The sequence below is a fragment of the Thunnus maccoyii genome, chromosome 9 (assembly GCF_910596095.1).
Source record: "Thunnus maccoyii chromosome 9, fThuMac1.1, whole genome shotgun sequence".
In the NCBI taxonomy this organism is placed as follows: domain Eukaryota; kingdom Metazoa; phylum Chordata; class Actinopteri; order Scombriformes; family Scombridae; genus Thunnus; species Thunnus maccoyii.
The window spans coordinates 19,418,167-19,441,254 of NC_056541.1; the positions used below are offsets into that span (position 1 = coordinate 19,418,167).

The 23,088-nt window shown below is 41.3% G+C and overlaps 1 protein-coding gene across 2 annotated transcripts; it reads right to left on the minus strand.

Moving 5' to 3' along the window:
* Positions 1–599: 599 nt before the first annotated feature.
* On the minus strand, positions 600–22,527 carry ssh1a (slingshot protein phosphatase 1a). 2 transcript variants are annotated; one of them, XM_042421855.1, is made up of 15 exons: positions 21,760–22,527; positions 19,257–19,294; positions 11,762–11,862; positions 8,828–8,892; positions 8,100–8,221; positions 7,520–7,588; positions 7,251–7,316; positions 6,764–6,958; positions 6,521–6,614; positions 6,224–6,352; positions 5,955–6,001; positions 5,704–5,850; positions 4,266–4,466; positions 3,445–4,150; positions 600–3,271 (listed from the first exon to the last, which is right to left on the minus strand). In XM_042421855.1, the coding sequence occupies exons 1-15, from the start codon at positions 21,838–21,840 to the stop codon at positions 2,198–2,200; spliced, it is 3,135 nt and encodes a 1,044-aa protein (XP_042277789.1). In that variant the 5' UTR covers positions 21,841–22,527; the 3' UTR covers positions 600–2,197. The 2 variants fall into 2 exon arrangements, with proteins under 2 accessions (XP_042277789.1, XP_042277790.1); XM_042421856.1 differs by lacking the exons at positions 19,257–19,294; positions 21,760–22,527 and adding an exon at positions 13,979–14,673.
* Positions 22,528–23,088: the final 561 nt, after the last annotated feature.

The following is a 23,088-nucleotide window of genomic DNA, read 5'->3' on the forward strand; positions in this document are numbered from 1 at the left end:
CACATTTCTGGAAACTCCAGTGTCAAGTTTCATGTACAGTACATGCACACGCAAAAAAAAAAACCCAAAACCCAGATGCTAAAATGTTCTATTCTGCTGTCACTTCATACACAAACACCGCCTAATTAACATCTTTGCTGCTTCAGTACCCCACCACATGCAACACACTACACAGGCCTACCATTCATAATACAGACACGCACAGTTATATAGGCCGGGAGGAACAAGAGCGTGTTACTTAAGTAATTCATTGATGTCATGCAAACAGGGACGGGAAGCCAAACGTTATATAACCTGGCTGTTAGAAAACTGCTCTCCTGCCAAAGCATACAGATGGGGGCACGATGATGTAATTTCAGTATACACACACACACACACACACCAGCACAAGTCAAGTCACTGCACAGATATTTGGTTATGTACATGATATGATAGTTTAGCCATTAAAGCCAGTATCTCTAGCACACTGGGTTGATGATCAAGTATATAGTCCCCCTTCTGTCTGTGCTCTCATATCCACACTCGCAGCTGGCAGCAGCATACTATTAGTTTTGAATGAACTTGTTCAGAAAAAGTCATAAAAAACAAGATTCACGGTATATTATGTAAAAGAAATGTTTATTTCCATAATTAACACATACAGTACATTATTTTGACCAACATAAAAAGTGCAATATGCATTCAAACTACAGCAATGTACAGTACAAAAGTTACTGCATACTTAAATATAAAAAGAAAATGGTTACAAAACTGTAACCTATTGTGATCGCAGCTTTAAAACTCATTGATGATATGAGCGTAAAAGCTTAACAGCTATGAGCCTCGATGACTCCACTGAGTCTCGTCCGTTTCTCCCAAAGGTGCAAAAAGATGTGACAGCATTTAAATACGAACATGATTGACATGATGATTCACATGTTTTGTACAGCTTCAATGGTGTTTCCAATTTGTTGAGACAGCCAAAGAACTTTGGTCTTTTCACATTTCAAGAAGCACGAATGAGTTTAAAATGTTGGCAACCCTCAAGGATGAGCTAATTTAAAGTAAGGAAGGTTTGGATGTCATATCTTTTTTTGTGTTTATATCTTGTCAAAAATGTCCAGAGAGCTCTGTATGTGGGATAAAAACCTCACATATATTGTATGATTTGACTGCTGTAAATCATTTCCTGTCACACTAGGCATTTCCATTATGATTTCAAGCCATGCAGCGTGACTCCTCACTCTGCTCTCCCAGGATCATTGTGGGGAATTATGAGGTCAATAACATTACTCTAATGTTATTTTGGAAGATAGCTTGTTGTGTACCAGTATTCACACAATAAAAAAAGCAGTGCAAAGGAACAACAAACAAACAAATGTTTCTGTTTTGTTTGTTGAAAACAGTGAGCATGCCTCTGGCAAAACAAAGTCACGACCTTCTCTCTTCACTTTCATCCCATTCACTCACTCAGACTCACATATAGTTACATATTAATTTGTCAACATACACCTCTGGATTAAAATGAGTTCAAAAGTGATTTCCTCACTTTGTCTCGATGTCAGCAAATGAACTGAATTAAACTCTAGCCCGGTGTTCATCTGACAAGGAGCTCCATGAATGCAACATGAGGTAACAATTAATTTTACAACCCTCTAGCATCTAAAACATAAACTGTGTGGTAAACAACTCTACATTTATTAACACTTTACTTTCTGTCAAGCTCCATTGAGTGACCCGAGTTCATCAATGCAGGCCACCACTTTGTACCAGACAGGTAAAAATAATCTAAGTGCCAATGGATACAATACCATCATTTGATACATATATCAGGTACTAACAGCTGTGGAGTTAAAGGTTATCGAGCTTCTTGTACCGTCTCATCCTGCAGTCTAACACACAGCTCTGTGCCTCTGGTCTCATACGTAAGGCACTTGTTTGTCCGTGAATCAAACCAAGTTAGAGGTGAACTGATGGCTTTACACACTTGTCAGATACAGCAATATGACTTTCATCACTGTGAACAGCAGTTTGAGAAACAATGTGGCGAAGGAGTGTATGCTCCTTATAATGACAGTTGGCATTGTTCAGTTTTTTTTTTCATTTGTCTCCTTAGACTCGACTCTCTCATGCTTCCAAAATCTGTACAACCCTCTACAGCTCCACAGGGTGAGAGATGAGGGGGTACGTGGAGTGCATATAACCTCCACTTGATGTGTCAGCTTCTGGGCTCACCTGGTAGTGCTCTCTCTGGAGTGTGCAGGTCCTTGCAGAGCCGGGGCTGAGCAGAGGTGGTGGACTCCCACTCCAGGCCATGGTCTGGCTCTGGGGACAGCGAGAGGAGCAGTAGTGTTCCTGCATCTGAGGAGCAGGCTGAGCACAGGTCCTCAGAGGACAAATTGAGGCTGCCCAACTTAGCCAGCGAGTTGGACCGCTTGAGCCTCGAGGGCACGGTTAGGCCTGCCAGACGCATGCGGGTCTCGATCTCCTGCGCCCTCTGACGGACGAGGCCAGGTTTCCCCCTCACGCTGCGCAGACTGTCACTGCTGGAGCTGCGAGTCAAGGTGGAGCCGTGAGGCGAGGAGGTCGGTGTGAGCAAGCCAGACCCCACCACCCCCAACAAGGCTTCATTGGTCAGTGGCACCACCAGTGGCTCTAACCGAACTTGGCATGGTGTAGAAGATGTGAAGCCAGAGAACTCTTCCTCCTCCTCGGTGTGAGAGGGGCTTTTCTTAGAACTGTGGCATTCGTGCAAAGGTTTCAGTGAGTGCAGGCTCTCCTGAGACAAACCTGAAAGTTTCTCTAGTCTCTCGGCACGGCGGCGCACCAGACCAGACCTCCGCAACTGCAAAAGGGTCTCCTGTTGCTGACCAAGGTAGCAGGCCACCCCAGGCGCCTCTTCCTCCAAATCCATTGTCATCAGCTCAGGGACAGCCTCTAAAGAGGCTGCAGACTGACTTTTCTCACTCTCTGTGTTTACTTCTAATAAATCACCACTGTCCTTTGCATCCTCTAGGTGCGGTGAGTCTCCTGGCTGCCCCTCTCTGTCGATTAGAGCTGCAGGAGGGGAGGCAGTACAGTTGGCACAGTCACACAGAGGGCCACAGGGGCGCAACAGTCCCACTGAAGGCTGGAGGCCTTCAGAAGAGGTATGGGATGGTGGGAATGAAACAGTTGGGACTTCAACAGGACTGGGGTTAAGGCAAAGCTTTGAAACCATGGTTGGAGAGACTTCTTTCTGCTTGGACTTGGAATCCGAAGAAGGTGGAAGAGGGATAGATGAAGCTTTTTCCTAAATAACCAGAAAAAAGAAAAATAAATGTCAGAAGGAGAGTGATCATTTCTGCACACTACATTCATGAAGTGTGCAGAATGGTAACAGTTTAATTCCAAAATTTAGGTTAATCATATTTTGTGTAACCCACTACAGCATTGATTTACGTTTATAATGTAACTCAAACTCACATAGAGATTAACTGGTGTGCTCAAATGGTTGTTGTTGTTGTTGGAATTTTCATTCAGGGTCGCCAGGTCCATCCCGTTACCCTCCGTATCCCCTTCTACCTCCACATCTTGCGTTTCCTCTCCTCCACCTCCTTCCCCACCCCCTCCGTCATCTGGCTGCATGAGTACCTCCATCTCTGCCTCCTCCTTTTGCACCTCCTCTTCATCCTCCTCCTCCACTGTGCTAAACTCCAGCCGCAGACGTAGCTCCTCCAGGGGCTCCGGACCACGGCTGCTCGTCTGAGCAGCAGTACCCTCTGCTGTAGGCCCAAAAGGGGGCAGCGGCAGACCTTCTCGCCCATCAAATGCTTCGTCGTCCAGCAGGGCGTCCCGCTCCACGTCCTCGATTTCTATGAAGACCTTCTCCATGCCCAGGAGGGGAGGGCCGCGCACAGGTGTTGAGGGCTCACTGTCCAGCGCTGAGTCAGAGAGCCGGCGGAAATAATAGTTGTTGTAGGCGGGATCAATTTCGAGTGAAACAGTCCTGCATGGGGAAGGGCATGCTGCACCTTTATCAGACAACACCTCCTCACAGCAGGGAGACATCCCCGGCTCTGGGGTCAGGTGGCCTCCCTCCTCTCCCCCACAACACTGGGACAACCCCTGCTGCCCTTCTGCCATCTCGCAGTCTCCATCTGGATGCCACAGCTTGTTGTGACGCTGTTTACTGGAAATATACAAATACAGTGTGCAGAGGGAGAGAAATAAGTCAATAACAAGTCGACTGAGGAAAGACAACTAGTAAATAAAACTGTGCACACACATCAAGTGAGGGACTGTACCTGGCATCTAGGATTCCCTCGTACTCTGCCAGCTGTCTCATGAAACCTGGATTAGGTCGTGTGATGCTCCTCTTTTGCTTGACAAAGTTGTAAGCCTTCTCTAGTGACCAGCCAAACTCCTTCATGGCGTAAGCAATGACGGTGGAGGCAGACCGACTGACGCCCATCTTGCAGTGAACTAGACACTTGGAGTGGTTCTTTCTGTGGGGGAGAATTATATATATATAATTATTATTATTATTTAATGATGTATACATATACATCTTATTAATACATAAAGCCCTTTTCAACCAAGTAAGTCCAGAAACTATGGAGTCACAGGAACTTTACTCTGAAACTAGGAAATAAAAGTCTCTTTTGCTCATTCCTGTTTTCACCACATCTGAAAAACTGTGATGATTAAACAAATTGGTCTGAAAATTGATTAAACTGATTGATTAAAAAAACGACTGCGCCATCTAAGAAATACACAGTACAACAACAACACTGGGTTTTTGTTTTTTGTGTATAGTCGTAGTTCTTTGTATTTACTGTTGATGTTAATGAATTAATGCAAGCAAAAATGCAGAGGTGAAAATGGAGACTGATAACTCAGATAAATAAAATCAGCAAATTGAGATTTGTTTGTGTCTCTTTGCTCTCTCACTGCCATTCTCTCTCTCACTTTTTCACTCGTTAGCTCTCTTGATCACAGCACAATCTCATTCGCTTGTGCACTAAGCTCATTTGCGCACACTGTCCTGTTTTATCTCTGGCTTTTTTTATACTAGTTGGGAATCCGATACCATAACTTAGTGTCCCTTGTCCTAGTACTGACACTGTTGGATCCCAAAGCTTTCCTTATTGTAAGTTGTAGCAGTCACAAGTTTTGCATTTGACCAAAAAAAAACACCCCAATAGGTTTAACCAATCAGAAAGTAGCGACTCCAGGGACGTTTGTGGCACCAGGAACTGTGGCTTGGGACAAACTAAATTTAGTCGGTAAAAACGCAGAAGTTCCTAAGATCCTGAAATGGTTCCTGCAGTGGAAACAGGCTAATCATAAAAAAAACTGGTGACAATCCACTATTTCTTGACTTTAAATCTCACTCTGGAATTTAGAAAGACTTAAAAATATTAGTAGTATTATATTTCAATTATTATTCAAGTTACGAAATCAAAAACTGAGTGAAAAGTGAAGAAATACTGGAACACCCATGAGTACAGTTATAGAAATGTAGTAGAAAACATGCTGAAAAGTTATTGAGATTAATCCTCCAATGTGTTCTTTGTGTTCTCTGTCAAACTTTGACCCTTAAATACTTTATAGATGTGTGAAATGAGATTTTTATAATTTGACATTTCACAATCGCAGGCGATTCTCCTGTGAGGATGAATTGTTTTTTTTTAATCTGATAAATACATGAACCACATGTTTTCTGTTCCATTCAGGACTCACTTTGCTTTAACAATGAAGTTGTACGTGTCATTCCAGTGAGCCAGCAGGTCAGTGGCCTCTTCATCGTAGACGCGTATGTTGTGATAACTGAATGTGCCTGGAAAGAAGTTGTCTATCTCCCGGGTAACGTTGAGGATATAGCCCACTCTGGGGAGAAAAGATAATGTTAATTCATCAACAACATTCTTTCTTGCTCAAATCACAATGAAAATATGGTTATCGTTGCTCCTCCACAATATAAAATATATCACCCTGACTCTTGCAGCTCCTCCAAATTAGATGCATTCCACTCAGAGCCCTACAAACAAAGGAGAGAAAACAGTTTAGACTGAGTATGTTTTTAATTCTCTATCAGACTGTTCATTCTCCAAAAATAATTATACCATAACAACGATTACTCAAACACCAGCCTTCCTTTGGGAGAGAGGGGAGAGGGAATGGTCCTATCTGTTATTCAAAGGAAACGACAGATGTGACAGATGTTTTTTGTAAATGTAAGAGACGGTATCAGTTGTCCCACCAGGTAGACGTGGTCAAAGATGAGAGTGGCTTTGTCCATCTGGCCCAGGATCAGCAGCATCTCGTTGTCGATGAACTCTTTGTACTCCTTCAGGTTGCAGTTCATGTGCTGCTCCAACTCTGTACGGATCTGACAAAAAAAAAAAAAAGAGTTCTGGCATTAGATTATAAGTATCAGAAATTGTAAACGTGGTTACACAGATTTGTTTGGTTATTGTATTTTAAGCAAATAAAAAAGTAGACCACAAGAAAAGAACAAAACAAAACAGTAGTTTACTTCATTGTGCCTCATATTTACCTGTTTGCAGGTGACATTCTCAAGATCCTGGCACGTCATGATGCTTCTGAGTTTGGCTTTAATAAGGCACTCTGTCCTCTCTCTTTCTGAAGGCCTGCCAGAGATGAAGTCTCATTAAATTTCCGACATGTAGACAGCAAATAACAGCTATTCGTTCAATGTCACACACTTTCAACAGTAAGTTTGGAAGCAATTAGTATAGTCTGTACATTAAAAATCAGATTTGAGTTTCTGTTCACTGACTTGTCGACAAACATGGTGGGCGAATCTGGCCTTGTTGTCTCCAAATCCTTCATGGCGTTCCACTCGTTGATGCAGCTCTGATCTGAAGCAATGCAGCTCTCGTAGTAGCCCATCCAGGTGAGAGCCATACCTCCGGGGAAGTAGTTGTACCTGCGTGACACCTCACACGCCTTGTGCAGCACCTGGATAGCTGACCTAGATTGTGGTGGTGGTGGAAAAATAAAGGTCAGAGTTATAGATGATTGAAGGAAGTACATTAATAAAAATATTAAATGACTGTGCTGTTTTTAATCTATTAAAAGCTCTATACGCTTCTCTGCATGTGCCCTTTAATACCAGCAGGTGGCAGAACGAGGCAGTACTGCGTCACCTGCCTCTCTGCAGCTGAGTGCCACATGTGTTCATCACATGCAATCAGGGGATTTATTACGCTGTGTCATGAAACTGTAGACAGCCACTGTGGCTCCAGAGGCTGTTTATTACTCACCACATAGCCTGCACTGACACAGGTTTGAAGACATGAGTCCGACCCGCTGTGTTCACAGTAAAGCCCCTGAGGAGCAAGCAAAACAGATGGTCATTCCCTGAGATGGAGCATCATGTAGCTCTATGTGTGTGTGTGTGTGTTATGCTCATCTGTAGAGTCATGTGTAGGTGCAGTGTAGGGTAAAAGGTTAAGAAATATTATTGGGTTAAATATATCAGCAGTGCTCTCTATCCTTACAACAGGGTGTCACACTGACAGAGGAAACTCACCCATCTCCATCCAGATGGATTTTTGTATCACTCCACAGAGGTAGCACCATGCCGATCGAACAGCTTTTGCTGGCAGAGGAGAATGAGAATTCAAAACCAGGCGAATACAGGATGTTTACTTTAAAATGTCTCAAGTGCAATGTTATTAAAAAAAACGTTGTAATTGTAATCTTCACAATTATCGGGCAAACCAAGAAATAATAGAATTACATCTAAAATAATTGTTGTTTGTAGGAACAACATAATGTCTTGAGCAGTTTTACAAAAAATAAAAGAGGGATCGTTTTTTAAGTTCAGAACTGACAACACTAATAGAACAAAGCTCATCAGCAGAAAAAAAACCCTCAAAGTAACCATCTGACTGTACACAGCATCTGTGTGCTGTTCACTGTGTGTATAGCAACTCTAGTTTATGTTTGTGGCATTGTTTACATTCATAAAAACAGATAAATGTCAACTCATACCACAAAGTAAATAAATAATTATAATCAATTACAAATGGCCCGTATCTTTTTGTTTATGTCTGTCTGTCTGGCAAGCAGTGATCATAAAACTCCACACACAGCAGTATTATTCCTACCAGTCTTTGTTGGTAAAGTCGATTCCCAGTAGGATGTTCTCCTCTGTGTCCTGTCGCCCACTGGTGTACAACACCACCATGTACCGCACACGATCTGACCATGCACTCTCCAGCCGCACCGCCTGCACAGGGGGCAGTCAGATTACGTTTAATTCAAAGCCATATTTCCTGTTTATTCATGTCCAGAGTAAGTAACACCTACGTAAGAGCTGCCAAGCCAAATTACATTTGATTACTGTGATATTTAAGGAAGAGCTTCTATGATTAGATTACTTTTGACACATAAGTAATCAAATTAAAGTATGTTAAATATAAGATTTACAACTTGTGGATTGAAACATAATTTTGTTGTTCATTTTGACCCTGACCCTCCTGCAAAAATCTGTGTCCAACAGCAGTATCCCAGCTGGATGTGCTAAGAAAACTGGATTACAAACTTGATGTCATAGGGTAACTGAGCCCTCAGGACGTGAGAGCACAGAGGCGGTAAACATAAAATGAAAAAACTCCGCTTCGCACTACCACAGACACACACCATGGAAACTTTTGGTAATGCTCTCCTGAGTGTGTTCAAGTCTGCTCTCATGAGCTAATAATTGCAGTGAGCAAATAAGCGTCTTAAGTACACAATAAAATGCATTCTGGAGGTTTTGCTACGCCAGGTTGTTAGTCACCAGCGTGTATGTGCATGTTTATGTTTTGATGTATGCACATATGTTGTCTCTCACCAGTTTGATTCTGTCCTCCGAGCGAAGAATGTTTATCATCACCTGCAGGTGCTGAGGTAAGTCGCCTGTTGAGGAAGATCATAAAGAAAATTGATCCTCGATGAGTGGCGGCTGATTATGAATCGACCTCGACATTCAGCTGATAAATGTTTGACTTGAAAGAGACGATCTGAAGATGATTAAGTCTGTTTTACACGATGAGTGAAGAACATAATGCATGCTGGGGCACAATGAGCTCATATGATGTATGACTTTGCTCCAGTATGTGAAGTAACAGTGCTCCCTAGTGTTTAACACTAAAGCTTACTCCTGGAAATAACAACAGAACCTGTGCAGCAATTTTTTTAAATCAGTCAACATGTGATTGAAGAGAAATTAACTGATTTCACAACAGCAAATCAGCCACAAAACCACAATTCAAGAGCTGGTCTTTGTCCATCTTTCATTACTGAGTGCTCGTCGTGCCAGGTCTGAGCTGAGATAAATCAGTGAAGCTCAAAAATAAAACAGGGTGTGGAGATGAGCAGGACCAACAGCAATATGAGGTAGCTGTTGATGGAGAGCGTGTTTGTGACATGTCGCAACAGGTAGACAAATCATGTCATACTGACAGGTTTTAATTACAGCTACTAGCATAAAACAGAGAGTGCTCGACTCTCTGCCTGGTCACGTACAGTCATCTTTGTATCTTATGACTTATAGCTTCATGTCTCTTCAGTCAAATCATAATTTAAAAAAAAAATCTGATAAACAATAAACAAATCCTTTTGAAGTTCTGGTGCCAACAACCACTTGTTTTCCTCAAATGTAATGCTAAGCTAAAATTACAGACTAAAATTAGCTTGCAAAAGAAATTATGATTTAAAGCGTGAAAAAACAAACACATCTTCTTCTAAGAAAACATGATTTGATACTTAAGATGATGTTTCACACATAAACAAAAATACTGAACACAACTGAAACTTTTTGGGGAGGGGAATGCTTCCGGGCAGCTGATTGTCACTCATATCATGTTCCCAAATGTGCACATTCACAGATCGTCTTTCAAAATGTAAAAGTGTGTTCTGACAAAACTTGTCAAGACTTTGTTATGCTCAAAGTACATTATCTTCACAAGAGCCCTAGAGGCTTGGCAAACTGGTTAACAATATCTTTAATTGGCACATATATGTATTATCTGTCACAAAAATGCTAAAAATGTATAAAATAAGGAGAAATTGAAAAAATTGTCCTTTGAGATAAAAAATAAAAGCATTATTCAGCATCAGTATGGTAAAGTTTTAAACTACTGCAGTGCTGACAAAGCTGAAGACTTCAAACACATTTCCCGTTATGTTGAGAAATGCAGTGGTTAGCTATCAGTTGTTGGCCCAATAACCCTTCTTTTGCCACTATGATCTATGAGTGGGCTGTGAAAATCTGATATAACCCTTTAAAGTGGGTTTTCAATGGTTTCGATGGACAAACTGTTTGAAAAGCCAAGTGAGTTCATGGCCTCAGTTCACTTGCTCTGTGGCAGCCAAGTTGGCATCTGTTCTGAATAATAACAGCTGCAACCAACTAGAGTCTTACACAGAAACATAAATACATCTACAGACAATCATGTATCATGTGCTCATGCTGATGTGAAAGGTTCAAACCAGTTCAACAGATAGCCTTGATTGACACCACTGATTTTACTTCTATGCCCTGAAACAGCTTTAGAGATAGTGCTTTTTGGGAATTTGTAATACATATGTTTGTATTTTTTTATAAAAACTTTGCTGATGGACCAAAAGATATTTGAATTCTGTGAGCAGCGACTACTTTTAGCTGGAATACCTTCATCAAGCACTTAGCATAAGTCACATCACTGTCTCTTTTCTTCCAGAAGGCCATGGTTACTGGGAAATCACACAACTGTTTCCTCGGCCAAAAGTTTTCGAGAACAAAGCGGGACCAGCAAATATGTGGGCTACCTGACAAAGTGGCTGGTAGAGTGGACGCAGCCACGACTTGCCAAATGGCTTGGCGTGACTTTGGCTGTTGGCTGGTACTGATTTCCCATCAGGCCAGGTCCTCCTTGTGTCTTTAAAACTAGGCTATTAATCGTGGCTTTCAGTGTTGACATTTTAAAAACAGCCTTTGATTGAAGACACCGGCCAGTTCATCGCTCAAACCAACTTGTTATGTGACTTCAGATTTGAATTAATACAATAAATGTGGAGTGTCTCTATTCATTTTCTATACAGATAAGGCACCAGGGGAAAGTTGGCATGTAGAGAAATAAAAGTCCTTACATGCCCATAAAGACACTGATAGAGTTAACACTGAAAGTCAGCAGCACTGTCCTCTATAACTGTAGTGTAGCATCGATGTTGCAGTTAATTTACATGTTGCCAAAAGCTGTTTTACCCTCAAACTCAATTTCAATTTAACAATTAAGCTTGAACGTTAGAAAGTCATAATTCACATACAATGATTTAATCTGTCAGTGTTTCATCAATGGTGTGTTTCTTCGGTAAAATTCATCAAATGAACAAAAAGTCATTCAGGTATGCTGAGAATACATTTACCAACTCAGTAAATGTTGCATAGTGAGAAAAACGGAGACACTGAAGGTAATACAAACATTAAGGCCGCCTTTTAATTGTCGACAGAAGTTTTGCCCACGGTGTCCCCATACGCTGGATTTAAGCGCTAATCTGCCTAAGCTATATGTCTGGAACATGCTTATCAACGAAGCAGCCTCCATCCTCCTCACCTCTGCTACACACATCTGCTGCAGGACATTAACTCATCAGACGAACCTGCAACATAACCTGGGCTGACTAACAGCTCGACAGTCTGACGAGCAGATTGATGAGACCAAAACAACAGTTTGGATAGATGTGGATAATCAGGTGAACTCCTGTTGAACTTTGTGTGTGTGTGTTGTGGCCTTGTGGTTCTCACCTGCATGTTTGTGGTGAGGATGTGCTTTCTGGCCCTGGTGACTGCTCCCCTGCTGCAGGAAGAGAGCAGCACCCTTCACCATGAAGAAGCTCTCGCTCAGGCTGCAAAACAAATGGGAGACATGAGTTATAATCACTGGAACATAAGACGCTACACATCAGACGCCACGCTGCAGAGCAACAGCTCAGCCCTTTGGCTACATATTGTCCAAGCTTGTTTATTAGATAGTGAGGCTGAGAAGTGGGACACAAGATAAATGAAATACTCAGCTTTAACAGGTCGGTTCAGTTCAGTAGACGCAGGAAACGAGATGAGCATAAATCACGGTTGTCTGTTGCCGGTGAATTACCACAACAGCTGAGTGGAAAAGCCCAGCTGCCACGTTACAGAGACAGACCTCAGGTCTGCAGCAGCCATGAATCAAGCTTTGATCCTGAATGCTTATCTGTCTTTTTTCTGCTGCATGGGCTGCATGCAGATTTGACTTATCAGCTCTCTGCTAGCTTGGCCTAATGCAACACAGCCCTAAATAAGTGACCAAACTGCAGTTACAAACATTTACAAAATGACTGAAAAGCTGCGGTTATAGTAACAGTTCACACCTGCCTGTAAAAAAAACAAAAAAAAAAAAGACTTTCTCAGGTTAGGCTTTGGAGCTGTCAACAGATGACATAAGTGAGGAACTGCAATAAAAAAGAGCTGAGGTGTTTCCTCCAGGCTGACTTCAATCATTCCATTTCACTGGAAAACAATGTGACCACATTCATAAATCATAAATCTACCTGGCAGCAGGGTGGAACACATGCACACATACTGTGTGTGCAGTCTGGCAAACCAGGACATCATTAGGAAAATATAGAACTGATGAGTGACGGGAACAAGATCCACAATCCATACAGGTACTTAAGACAGACCTGTCTGTAAACACAGATACAAAACTGCTGCACTTATACTGTCAGTATTACTGCTGAATGTCAGCTTAAAAGAGCAACACCGGTATCAACCTGATATTATTTTATGATTAAAATAAAGTGTTAATAAATTATCACCTAAACTGACATCAATGACTACAAATTTGTGCATCACATTTTTATGTCCAGCCAGCGTCACAGACCTACAATGACCCTGACCAGCTCTAAAACCGCTCAATCAGCTCTCTCTGATTAGACTTTCAAAACCCACGTACAGAAGAGCAGGCCTGGGCCAAACAGATGATTTTCTGGGAACAATGGCCATCGTTTTGTGCACCTCACAATAAATTCCCTCCGCCCCCAGCGCCACAGAAAAAAAGTTCCACAGTGACAAAGCATGGGGGTGGACACTTCTCAGCAAGCGCTTTTGTCTCACTTTGGTGGATTTTAGTTTCAGTCTGTTCACTGTTTGAGATTTATGAGGCTGTCAGGAGGGTGTACTGTCAGAGAATGATGGATAATATGAGGCAATGGCAAGAGCAAAAAGAAGGTTACAGCTCCATTACTGCTCAGTACTGTGAACAAATCCCTGCTGCTCATTCTTCCCATTTCAACTTAAAGTCCACGGGACCTAGACTGTGACACCTGATAACTTCCCAGAAAAAAAACAAACAAACTTTAAAATTGCAGACTAGTGAAACCTGAGGATGTGTGTAAATCAAGAACTGTCCTACTGTTTCAGAGGCCCTACTCAGACGTCCTAATTAAACAGCCTTAGCTCTACTGTCTCTTGCCCTGCGGCACCCTGCTATCAGCCTCTCCACAAACACTAGAGCTAAAAATACATCTGGTATCAAAGCAAACAAAGACTATGACAAAAAAAGCTTGCCAGATAGCGTCAATGATTCCACATGATTACATCCTAGAGTGCCTAAACCCCATTTACTGTAGAAGACACTGAACACCAACACATCAGATCATATATACAAGAAATACAGATACTACAGTGATTTATGCTCCTCTGAATAACAGCTGCCAGTAAATGATAGCTTATTTTGAGAGAAGTGAAAATCAGCTGGTATATTCAGTGATTGATTCAGCATGCTGGCCTAAAATGACATGAAATGATCCAAACGTTCATACAAATACTGAACTAATGAATTAAACCTTAAAGCAATGCAGAGGATCGAAACTTGTTTTGAAACTATTTAAAACATAATCACACATCCTGTTACATGGCCCAAACCTGAATAAAGTTTTGAATATTCCTTGATCTCAAACATCTACAGTGAAGAACGAAACTCACATGCGGTTTATCTCACTCTGGGTCAACATGGCGTTCTCCACAAAATAAGGTAGCATCTTCATCATGGCCTCCTGAATGGGTTTTACAACCAGATGCATCCTGTTGAAAGAAGCGAACCCAGGCCTCTCCCGCACAATCTAACTCCTCTTCATCAGCCTCCAGAAACAGTGATGGAGCAAAGTGCAAAAAGAAGAGCGTCCGTGGTTTCAGGTTTCTGCTTTTGAGTGACAGACTGACTGACAGTCTGCTCTCATCTGTGCTGCTCAGTGGAGAGGTGCCGTCTGTTTGGATGCCACTCCCTCTGTTTCCTCCTCCCTCATCCGAGCGTCCGTGTGTGCGCGTGCGAGTCAGACTCCTGCCTGGAGGGACGTACTGCAGTCTCCACTCCCTGCCTTAGGCTCACGCAACTGTGCTTGTCTGCTCCCTCTCACACTCTTCTACAGTACAAGTTACACCGTAAAAAAAAAAAGACATAAATAGTAAATCACTCTTGTATTTGTTGTTGGAAAGAACAACAATCACGAGCAAATATCCAGAATGTTGCAAAGGGCGATGAATCTGGTACAACTCAAGAGATGGATTTCCCCTTCCTTGAGCATGAATGCTGAGATTCTGTACTTTCCTCTTCCATCAGGTCTGACTCAGTGAAAAATTAACAACAGGTTTCCACTTATCCAGTGCAAAACATGTCCACTTTTAGGATCGTGTACTCTGCTGTCCAACAGAAATCCATTCAGTGAGAGAGCTGTGGAGAAGTGGAACCACTTGTTCAACTGGAGGGGGGAAAAAAAAAAAAAAAAAAAAGCAGACAAAAGCGTTGTGGCCAAAACTTCCAAATGGGATGTCTTGATGTGCATGCCACCTTCTGGGTCAACAGAATCCAAGGTAGTGCCTCCAGGGAGCTTAACACATGGGCCAAGCATGGATGGAAAGGGCAGTGAGAACTGGCTATCTCCCAAAACTCCCAAATCTCATTATACCCGGGTTTATAAGGGAGGGATTATCTTGTCTCTCTCCTTCAAGTGGCCAGCGCTGGCTGTCACTCACTCACATGTACCGCAAACGAACCACAATGTTTTAGATTGTTTGCAACGGTTAAGGAAAAACAATTTTGTCCAATGGATCCACAAAAACAGTCACTGTTCCTTGTAGATGCAAAAAAGAAAGAAACAAAGAGCTTTAAAATACATTTACGAAATTCCAGTCCAAAAGATCCATTGAAATTGAGCCTGAAGATTAGTCTCTGTTTGGGGCTAATAGAACATAGGCTGTAACCTTCTTTCTCACTTTCCCTCTCACACTGAGCACGCAAACTCCCCCCCGCACAGACATACACACGCACAATGAAGTGGCACGACTCTGCTAATCTGGAAGGATTTGCTGACAGACATTTACAATAGCTTTGCGACACAGATAATAAGATAGCCCTCCTATTCTTTCTTGACAATAGGGCAAACGTCTGTAACACATGCTCGCTAGCAGATACTGTACTCTACAAGCTGCATGCTCAGTCATGTTCCAGGTGGAAACTTGGGACAGCTCTATGTGTCAGGTGCATCTAGAAGTGAAGGGACTAGGTCAGACTCGGGTACAGTCTCCACTCTTGAGGCCCAGCTTTAGGAGCAGCAGGCAGAGTTGATGGCACGTCACAGAGTTAAGGTATAGTTTGTTGTTGCAGCAGTAGCCAGATGGACCTGAACGGGGCCAAACAAGACCAGATGTCCTCTAAGCCACTGCTCTGAATCACCAGTTGTACCGGTATGTGGAAAAGGTGCAGGATTACAAACAAGACTCAATACAAAGAGGCTACGTAGAAGCAGTAACCAGGCTGGTGTATTCATGGTCTCAAGAGTGTTTTGCACACACCGGCACAATGATGGGGGGGAAAAAAAAAAAAAAGGCTCCTCTTGGGGCGGTCAGTTGCATAATGCTGGCATTTTCTCACTGACACCACTGAAAGGGGTAGAGAGAGAGAGAGAGCAACGGCACAGGGAGGAAAAACCTCCTCAGGTGTCAGGGGGAGACATGGAGGGCCTGTGCATGAAAGTAATGACATCATCATGTTACTGAGGAAAGATTAAACTAGAGGAAAGATCTTCTGCTACAGTTCATCTGCCTACATTTCTTCTTCTATCCACACATGTTCTACATTCAAATCCAGAGGAGTATGTTGACATATTACGATATTTAAATAACAAATGAGCTATTTGAGTGAGAAAGTATTGTGATGAGTTTTAATGACTTCACATTAGAAGGAGGCCTTTTTCTGCTGTTTTTGGAGCTCGTAATCTGTTGATCCTTCATCTTCCTCTCTGTATTGAATCCCTCTTCTTCATTCCACACCGTGTCTACATGCTTAAACACACATTTTTGTCAAAGTCTGCTTCTTGCTCAACTCTGCAGTGTACAAGGTGGTAAGATGAAATCGTTCCTTGGTTCAGTGCCACCGACACCTGCATGATGTTTAGTTTGGCCTCCATCAAACCCTTGTCATCATTATCAAGGTCAGCCGAGAACACCAAGTGCAAGTATTCCCACTTGGCAGCCGTTTAGCTGTCCATCAACAGCTGGAGCTATCAACGGTGGTGTACTAGTTCAGAACACTCTGATCTGAAAAGAAATATGTCTGTCAAATGAAAGACAACTTAATAGGGCTGTCAAAAATGACATTTGATTATTCCTTCGACAAAAACACATAGGCTTGAACCATTCGGACATAAGGCACAAAAATAGATATTTTATGTCCATAAGAGGGACAAACCAATACAACGCAAGACATAACTACTTGTAGAGGTATATTTATTTTAATTTATTTCAACATGAACATGTCTTTTAAAAGATCTACACAGCTACACAATACAGAATAGACAAATAAAATAATATCCTATACTGTAAAACTTAATTTAAAGATCGTAGACCTCTCTTTCTGCGTTGTGGTTGGTGCTAAAGTGAGAATTGAGGACATTGAGCAAGATCAAATGAATGATTTGTAATTGATATGTTATAGTGTCGGCAAGAACATCTCTGCAGCACCACAATATTTAATTTAAAATGGTATTTTGACACACATTTCACCTTTAACAAATATTGCACCTCCTGTGATTTTAAAATTGTAGTCGGCCATATTGCGATTTCGATAAAATTTCAATTAATTTTTCAGCCCTAAAGGTGATGCTGTGTGACTATGTGTTCAGTGCAGTGGCCAACGTGAGAACTCACAAGGCAGACAGCCGCGGTAGTGATGCTTTTTTTTTTTCTCCCACAATCAAATGTCTGGCTCTTTCCTACAATTCAATTGTATAATTGAACTTATAATATTCATTGACAGCCCTACAACTTAATATACCATAATATTATAAAACGTGAACTGAGTGGGAATTTAGTTGCATAACGTGGCTTACCAGACCCTCAAAAATGGAAGTAATCTTGAGGCAAGACGGGGCTTGCATCACACATAGGCTAGATCATTCTCACATACATACATAGCTCAGGGACTTTACGAAGACTATTGCATAACTGATAGAAACTAGAAAGATGCATTCATTCATCTTCGGGGTCAGAAGAGTTTTGCTTCTTCAAAAATTCCTCTAGATTATCCAAAAACTGTTTTCAGCATCAAAGACATTAAAAAGAATGCACATTCACATTAGAAAAGGGGATTCTGTCGATATGAATGACATATACAGAACCTAACTGTCATGACAGTGAGGCTATGACTAACATTACTGTTTTGTTTCTTACCAAATAAACTACTCATTACATATCTGAACTGAAAAGTGAATCTCTCCAGTAAACAACCTCATTGTCGTTACAGTAGGCTCTCTTTACTTTGAAATGGCCCCAGGGACTCACAAATGATTATAATTATTCTTTAGGAAAATGACATTATCAAGTTTAAACATGACTGAGTCACTCTGTCACAATTTGAAAAGCACTAATCTCTTATCCGTAAATAACAAAACCATCAACAGAAGTGCTGCAACTATTTGAAGAAGAAAGTAATCTATTATTTAATAAGTGATGTCTTCAAATAAATGACTCATCTTTGGTCTTGTGTCACCACTGTAGAACACAAAATGATGCATTTTAGACTGAATCACTGTTGTGCACTGACTGAAAGTGATGGTACTGCTTCCCAAAAATAATGATGGCAGGAGAACAAGAAAATATTGTCAATTATTTGATTTATTCTTGTAGATGCAAAAATGAACATTTTGAAATGTATTTTTGTGGAGGCGCGACGACCAGCGCAAGCAGTGCTCCGACTGTTCGGTATTTTCCTGACTGTTCGGTATTCTGGTGACCAGCACAGAGTGCACAGTGGACAGGTTAGAGGAGAGGCACAGACAGTTGAGAGGTTCATTCAAATGAAGCAGTGCAAAGACAGCTGTTGTATTTTGGTTGCAATTTGGTCCCTGATGTTGCCCTGAGAACAGACGTCTCACAACCACATCAAAACATTTCCTTAAGAAAAGCTTTCCGTTTGTTGAGCTGTCGTTATCAGTTTCAGGGCTATGTGAACAGTGATGTGACTGGCTGCGAGAGTATTTAAAAATCACCACATACACTGATCTATAGTCACCTTCACCCAGCACTTTTGCACGTTGTGCTGCTGCACTTACATGAACCAAAAGAGCAGATGTGCATAGAGACGCACAGACAGTCCGTGTGTTTAAGACCTTACATCTTGCGCTTGATGTTGCACTTGTGCGGTTAAAATAGGGCCTTTCATGTCTCAGCTCAACCACAAGTGAAACAATGACTGTCTTACCAGAACTTGCATAGTGGAAGAGGTTCACTGTGTGAACACTTTGCTGCTTAGTGTCACCACAACAACCAAGTATCAAAATTACAATCAACTTTCTGTTAACCCATGCAATACATGCAAGTTGTGGAAAAGCTAAATACAAAAAGCTGCAAAGAAGTGACTCAAGTGACTCAACTGATGATACATGTATCAGGAACATGTTCAATCTAAGTGCTGATAAAAATACAGACACATTTGTCAACATATTACTTGAGAAACTACTGAGAATAACATGGTTTTACAGTTGGCTATTATGAATTGATGACTCTGCCAACAAGACAGACAGACAGATGTTTTATTACTCTGACGCTCAGTTGTTGATGCCAGCTAGTCTGCCGACACTCCAGATCTCAGTAAATGACTCAAAGACCGTTGCAGTCAATCAGTCAACAACACCTGTTCATAAAATTTGACCTGCTTTGCCATATATTATGCAACAAAAGCGCTAAGCTAAACTTAAGGTAAACTTACCTTTGATTTATTCGCCGTTCATCTTCACTCCCAAAATCCTGCAATACAGATATAGGGGAAAAATGAATACCACACCAAAACAGATTTGATGGCGTTATTAACAAAGACTCCCAGCCTGCCACTCAAACAGAGCCTACAGGCTTGTCTGTATTATACCAATCATAAGCTTTAATTAATAAAATGTCAAATATGGTACTGTGAGCAAATACCAGTGTAGTCAGTGCAAAATGCAGGGGTGTTATGTTATTTAATGGCATCAATGCCACCTGAAGAGAAGTAAGAAATAAGCATATTAAAACAAACATGGCCCGCAACCAATTAGATGACGAGCAAATTACTATTATGCCGTACTGGGGAGCTGGTGACAAGGCTGAATGACAATTTTGACAAGTTCAGCTGCTCAGCCTGCTCACACTGCAGCATTCAAAGCCAAAAGCAATGCTCCAGCTTGATCAAAGTCCTGCAACTTATCCTGCTTAAAGCCCACCACACTCAGCAACATCAGGATGAAATTCAGATTGAACAGTTTGGGAGGACAGTGCAGCAAGCCAGTGTTTCATCTAGTTCAACAGGGTTGCTATGTCTTGTGGTTTTGCACCAAAATACAGCTGCTAATCTTGATGCTTTTTATGGAGAGACTGTGAACCATCTCTAAAACTGGGGTTTACCAAAACTCACCCAGTCCTCTTGGACCAGTTTAATGTAGAACAACATTTGTTTGCTTTGTTGTTCACTGTCGAGGTGGCTACTGACTGATTTTTCACAAAAAGTAAAGTAATTTATTTGGAACAAATATCCAATTCTGAATAGAGCAATGCTACACATAAAGGATCACACAGAAGGCATAAGATGGGAGGAACAAATAAGGCATGTAAATGATAAAACGCTATCTCAGGCCACTGAAATAAGCATTGAAAAATCATATAGCTGCCAACGTAGAACAGCTGCAAGAAAAGTATATTCAGCAGGAAAAAAACAGAGGAAAAAAAGGCTATGGCATATAGAAAACGCAGGAGTACCATTAATTAATAACCAATTATTCTGCAAGGAGAGCAACATACACTTCATAATTGACTCTCCATAACTGAGTATTAAGTGAAACAGTCTTACATATTACCTACATCTCAGCATCTATTTACATCCCTGTTTACCTCAGTTCTCTTTCTCTGCGCTTCCTACAGTAGTACTCCACCACCCCACCCGCCCCTCATGAGTAGATGACATCATAGCTGCAGCAGCTTCCTGACAGCTTTATCTGTCCAACGCATAGACTTTATATACAGTCTACGGTCCAACCTTAACCAGGCTGCTGGACTACACCAACCGGTCCAGGGACGAAACCCAATCAAATTAACAAACCAATTCCTTAAAAAGGAGCAATCTATTTGCAATAAGGAAGTATGTTACAACATGCATGCTTTTGAACACCTTCATCCATTGAAACCAGGTGTATGTTGCCTGACTTTGTTTTGATTAAACCCAGCTATAGCTCAAACACTGATGGTTGTATATTAATGCAGCTTTAGATGTCAAACCTGTTTTCTCTGATGTGGTCATGCAGAGCAGGATAAGGTGAGCTACTGTAGTATAACTAGAGTTGGTAGTTAGCGCCCCCATCCGACAGTGAAGACGAGGAAAATGACTGTACTTGAAAATAGCAAAAGGAAGTTCTTCATCATCTTTGAATGATCATGTATCTGAAGCAACGACAGTCACTTCTTCTTGCTCTGTGGGTCCAGAAACCGCACAGCTCAAACTCTTTAAAGCTGTAGTGAGGCATCAGGAAGAATTTAGGGAGATAAATCTTTTACACATAATGAGTGTTTACCTAACTGGAAATCCCTACTTCCCCATCCTGCCTTTGAACAAACAGAACAACACTGTGATATGGAAATATCCTGTTTGTTGTCTGCTAATGAGAATATAGCTAGCTAAGCCAAGCAACCGCAATAAAACATCGACATCTTATTATTTCTACATATATTCTTAACGCTCAGTAATGTGCATTTAGCAGTGGTTGGACTGCAGCTTCGTCAGGCTGTTAATTAATGTCGTTTGGACCTTGAGCCAGGCAAACTGTTTGATAAAAATGTTAAAGATAAAACGTTATTTTCAATGTCAGCCAGTCACATCATAAACAGCTAACGTTAGCTGCAGCTTATATCATTCATAAGGCACTTGCCAAACTAGAGCTGGAGTTATTTCTTTATTAATAGCCCCAACTAAACTAACAGGTGTGAGGATTTTTTTGAATTATTTAAGAGCTCTACTAGCATATGTGGAGATCAACAATATCTGGTTATTATTATAAGTAACGAAGACGCTGCTAGCTACCGTCGGCTAACGACCTAGCACAACACGTTAACTAACGGTTGCTAATTTAGCTTCAATCAGCGGGCCTTATTCTCCGGCTACATCTCTCCCACCTCTCCCTCATCTTTTACACGAACACCACCTCAACCACACCAGAAAGGCGTTTCTGTTCATCCGGGACCAAACTCACCTCCCCTGCGGTCGTGGTAGTTGTGCTGGCAGTGGATGCGGCGCTCGGGGTCGGGGACCGCTGCAGAGTAACCAACGCCATGGCTGGAAGCTGAGGATGCACCGGCCGGCCGCTGTGGCCTGGAGAGCTGCTAGCTGCTGCTGCTGCTGCCGGGCTAACGACACATACAACTGATGGATGGACGGATGGATGGAGGGAGAGGAGCCGTGATATCCTGCAGGCAGCGCTGTCTGTGCAGGAGGTGGTGCCTCCAAGGCCCCGGTCATCCCGGTGGAACTTTGCTCTGGGTTATTATATAGTAATAAAATAATAACAACAATAATGAAGCAAGGAAAATGTATTGCATACCACCTGTACACAAGGCAATTCAGATATATACACAAGAAACTCAAGGAGGTAGCTATAAAAAGACATTATATAAGTAGGATTTAAGAAATAAATACACTGCAAAAACTCCCCTACTTGAAACGGTACAAAATATTTTTTGAACTGGTGAAATTTTATTATTTCAAGCAAGAAAATATGCCAAAGGGGTAAGCAAAAATGACTTAGGTTTTCTTGAAACTAGAATAAAATCTATCTCACCATCCAACATGATCTAACCTTAAAACTAGCTTTAAAAAAGACTTGGATTTAAGCCTGTTTGGTTTCATATAAGAAATGAACTAATTCAAGTTAAAGAAGCTTGAAACTAGATTATTTGTCTTTAAAGTCACCTCAGTTTATGAGGTTATGAGTTGTGAAATGCTACCTTTTAAATTGGCTCACTTTAGGAATTAAAATGTTCAAACACTTTAGTTGCAGTCTGATTTTTGAAATTAGGAAAGCAATTTTGTTTTCTCATAATAGAGATGTGAGATATTGCGTGATAACTTTTCAGACTTGTTTCTTGTCAGCTCTATCTGAAAAACAACCTGAATACTTTACTAAGGTAAATGAAGACCAGTTACCTTGAAACAAGTCTAATAACCTACAACGCATTAAGTGTTTGACAGGAGTATTTGTCTTTAATAAGAAAAAAATCATGTTCAATCATCCTAAAATAAGATATTATAACTTTCTTGAATTTCCTTTTTTGCAGTGTTTAGAGGAAAGATAAACTAAAATAAAACATTAAAATAGAAGAATAAAAAAATAAAGCGCAGTTACAGTGCAGTCAGAGATATGAATAAATAACCTCAATTTTGATTTACTAGAATGCAGGGACAAACAGAGAAGTTCATGCCAATTATAACAACAATAACAAGAACAACAATACTATAATAACAATATAATAATAACTAGAACATTTTGGAACAAACATACAGTGTGACTGCTGATTGGTGTGTG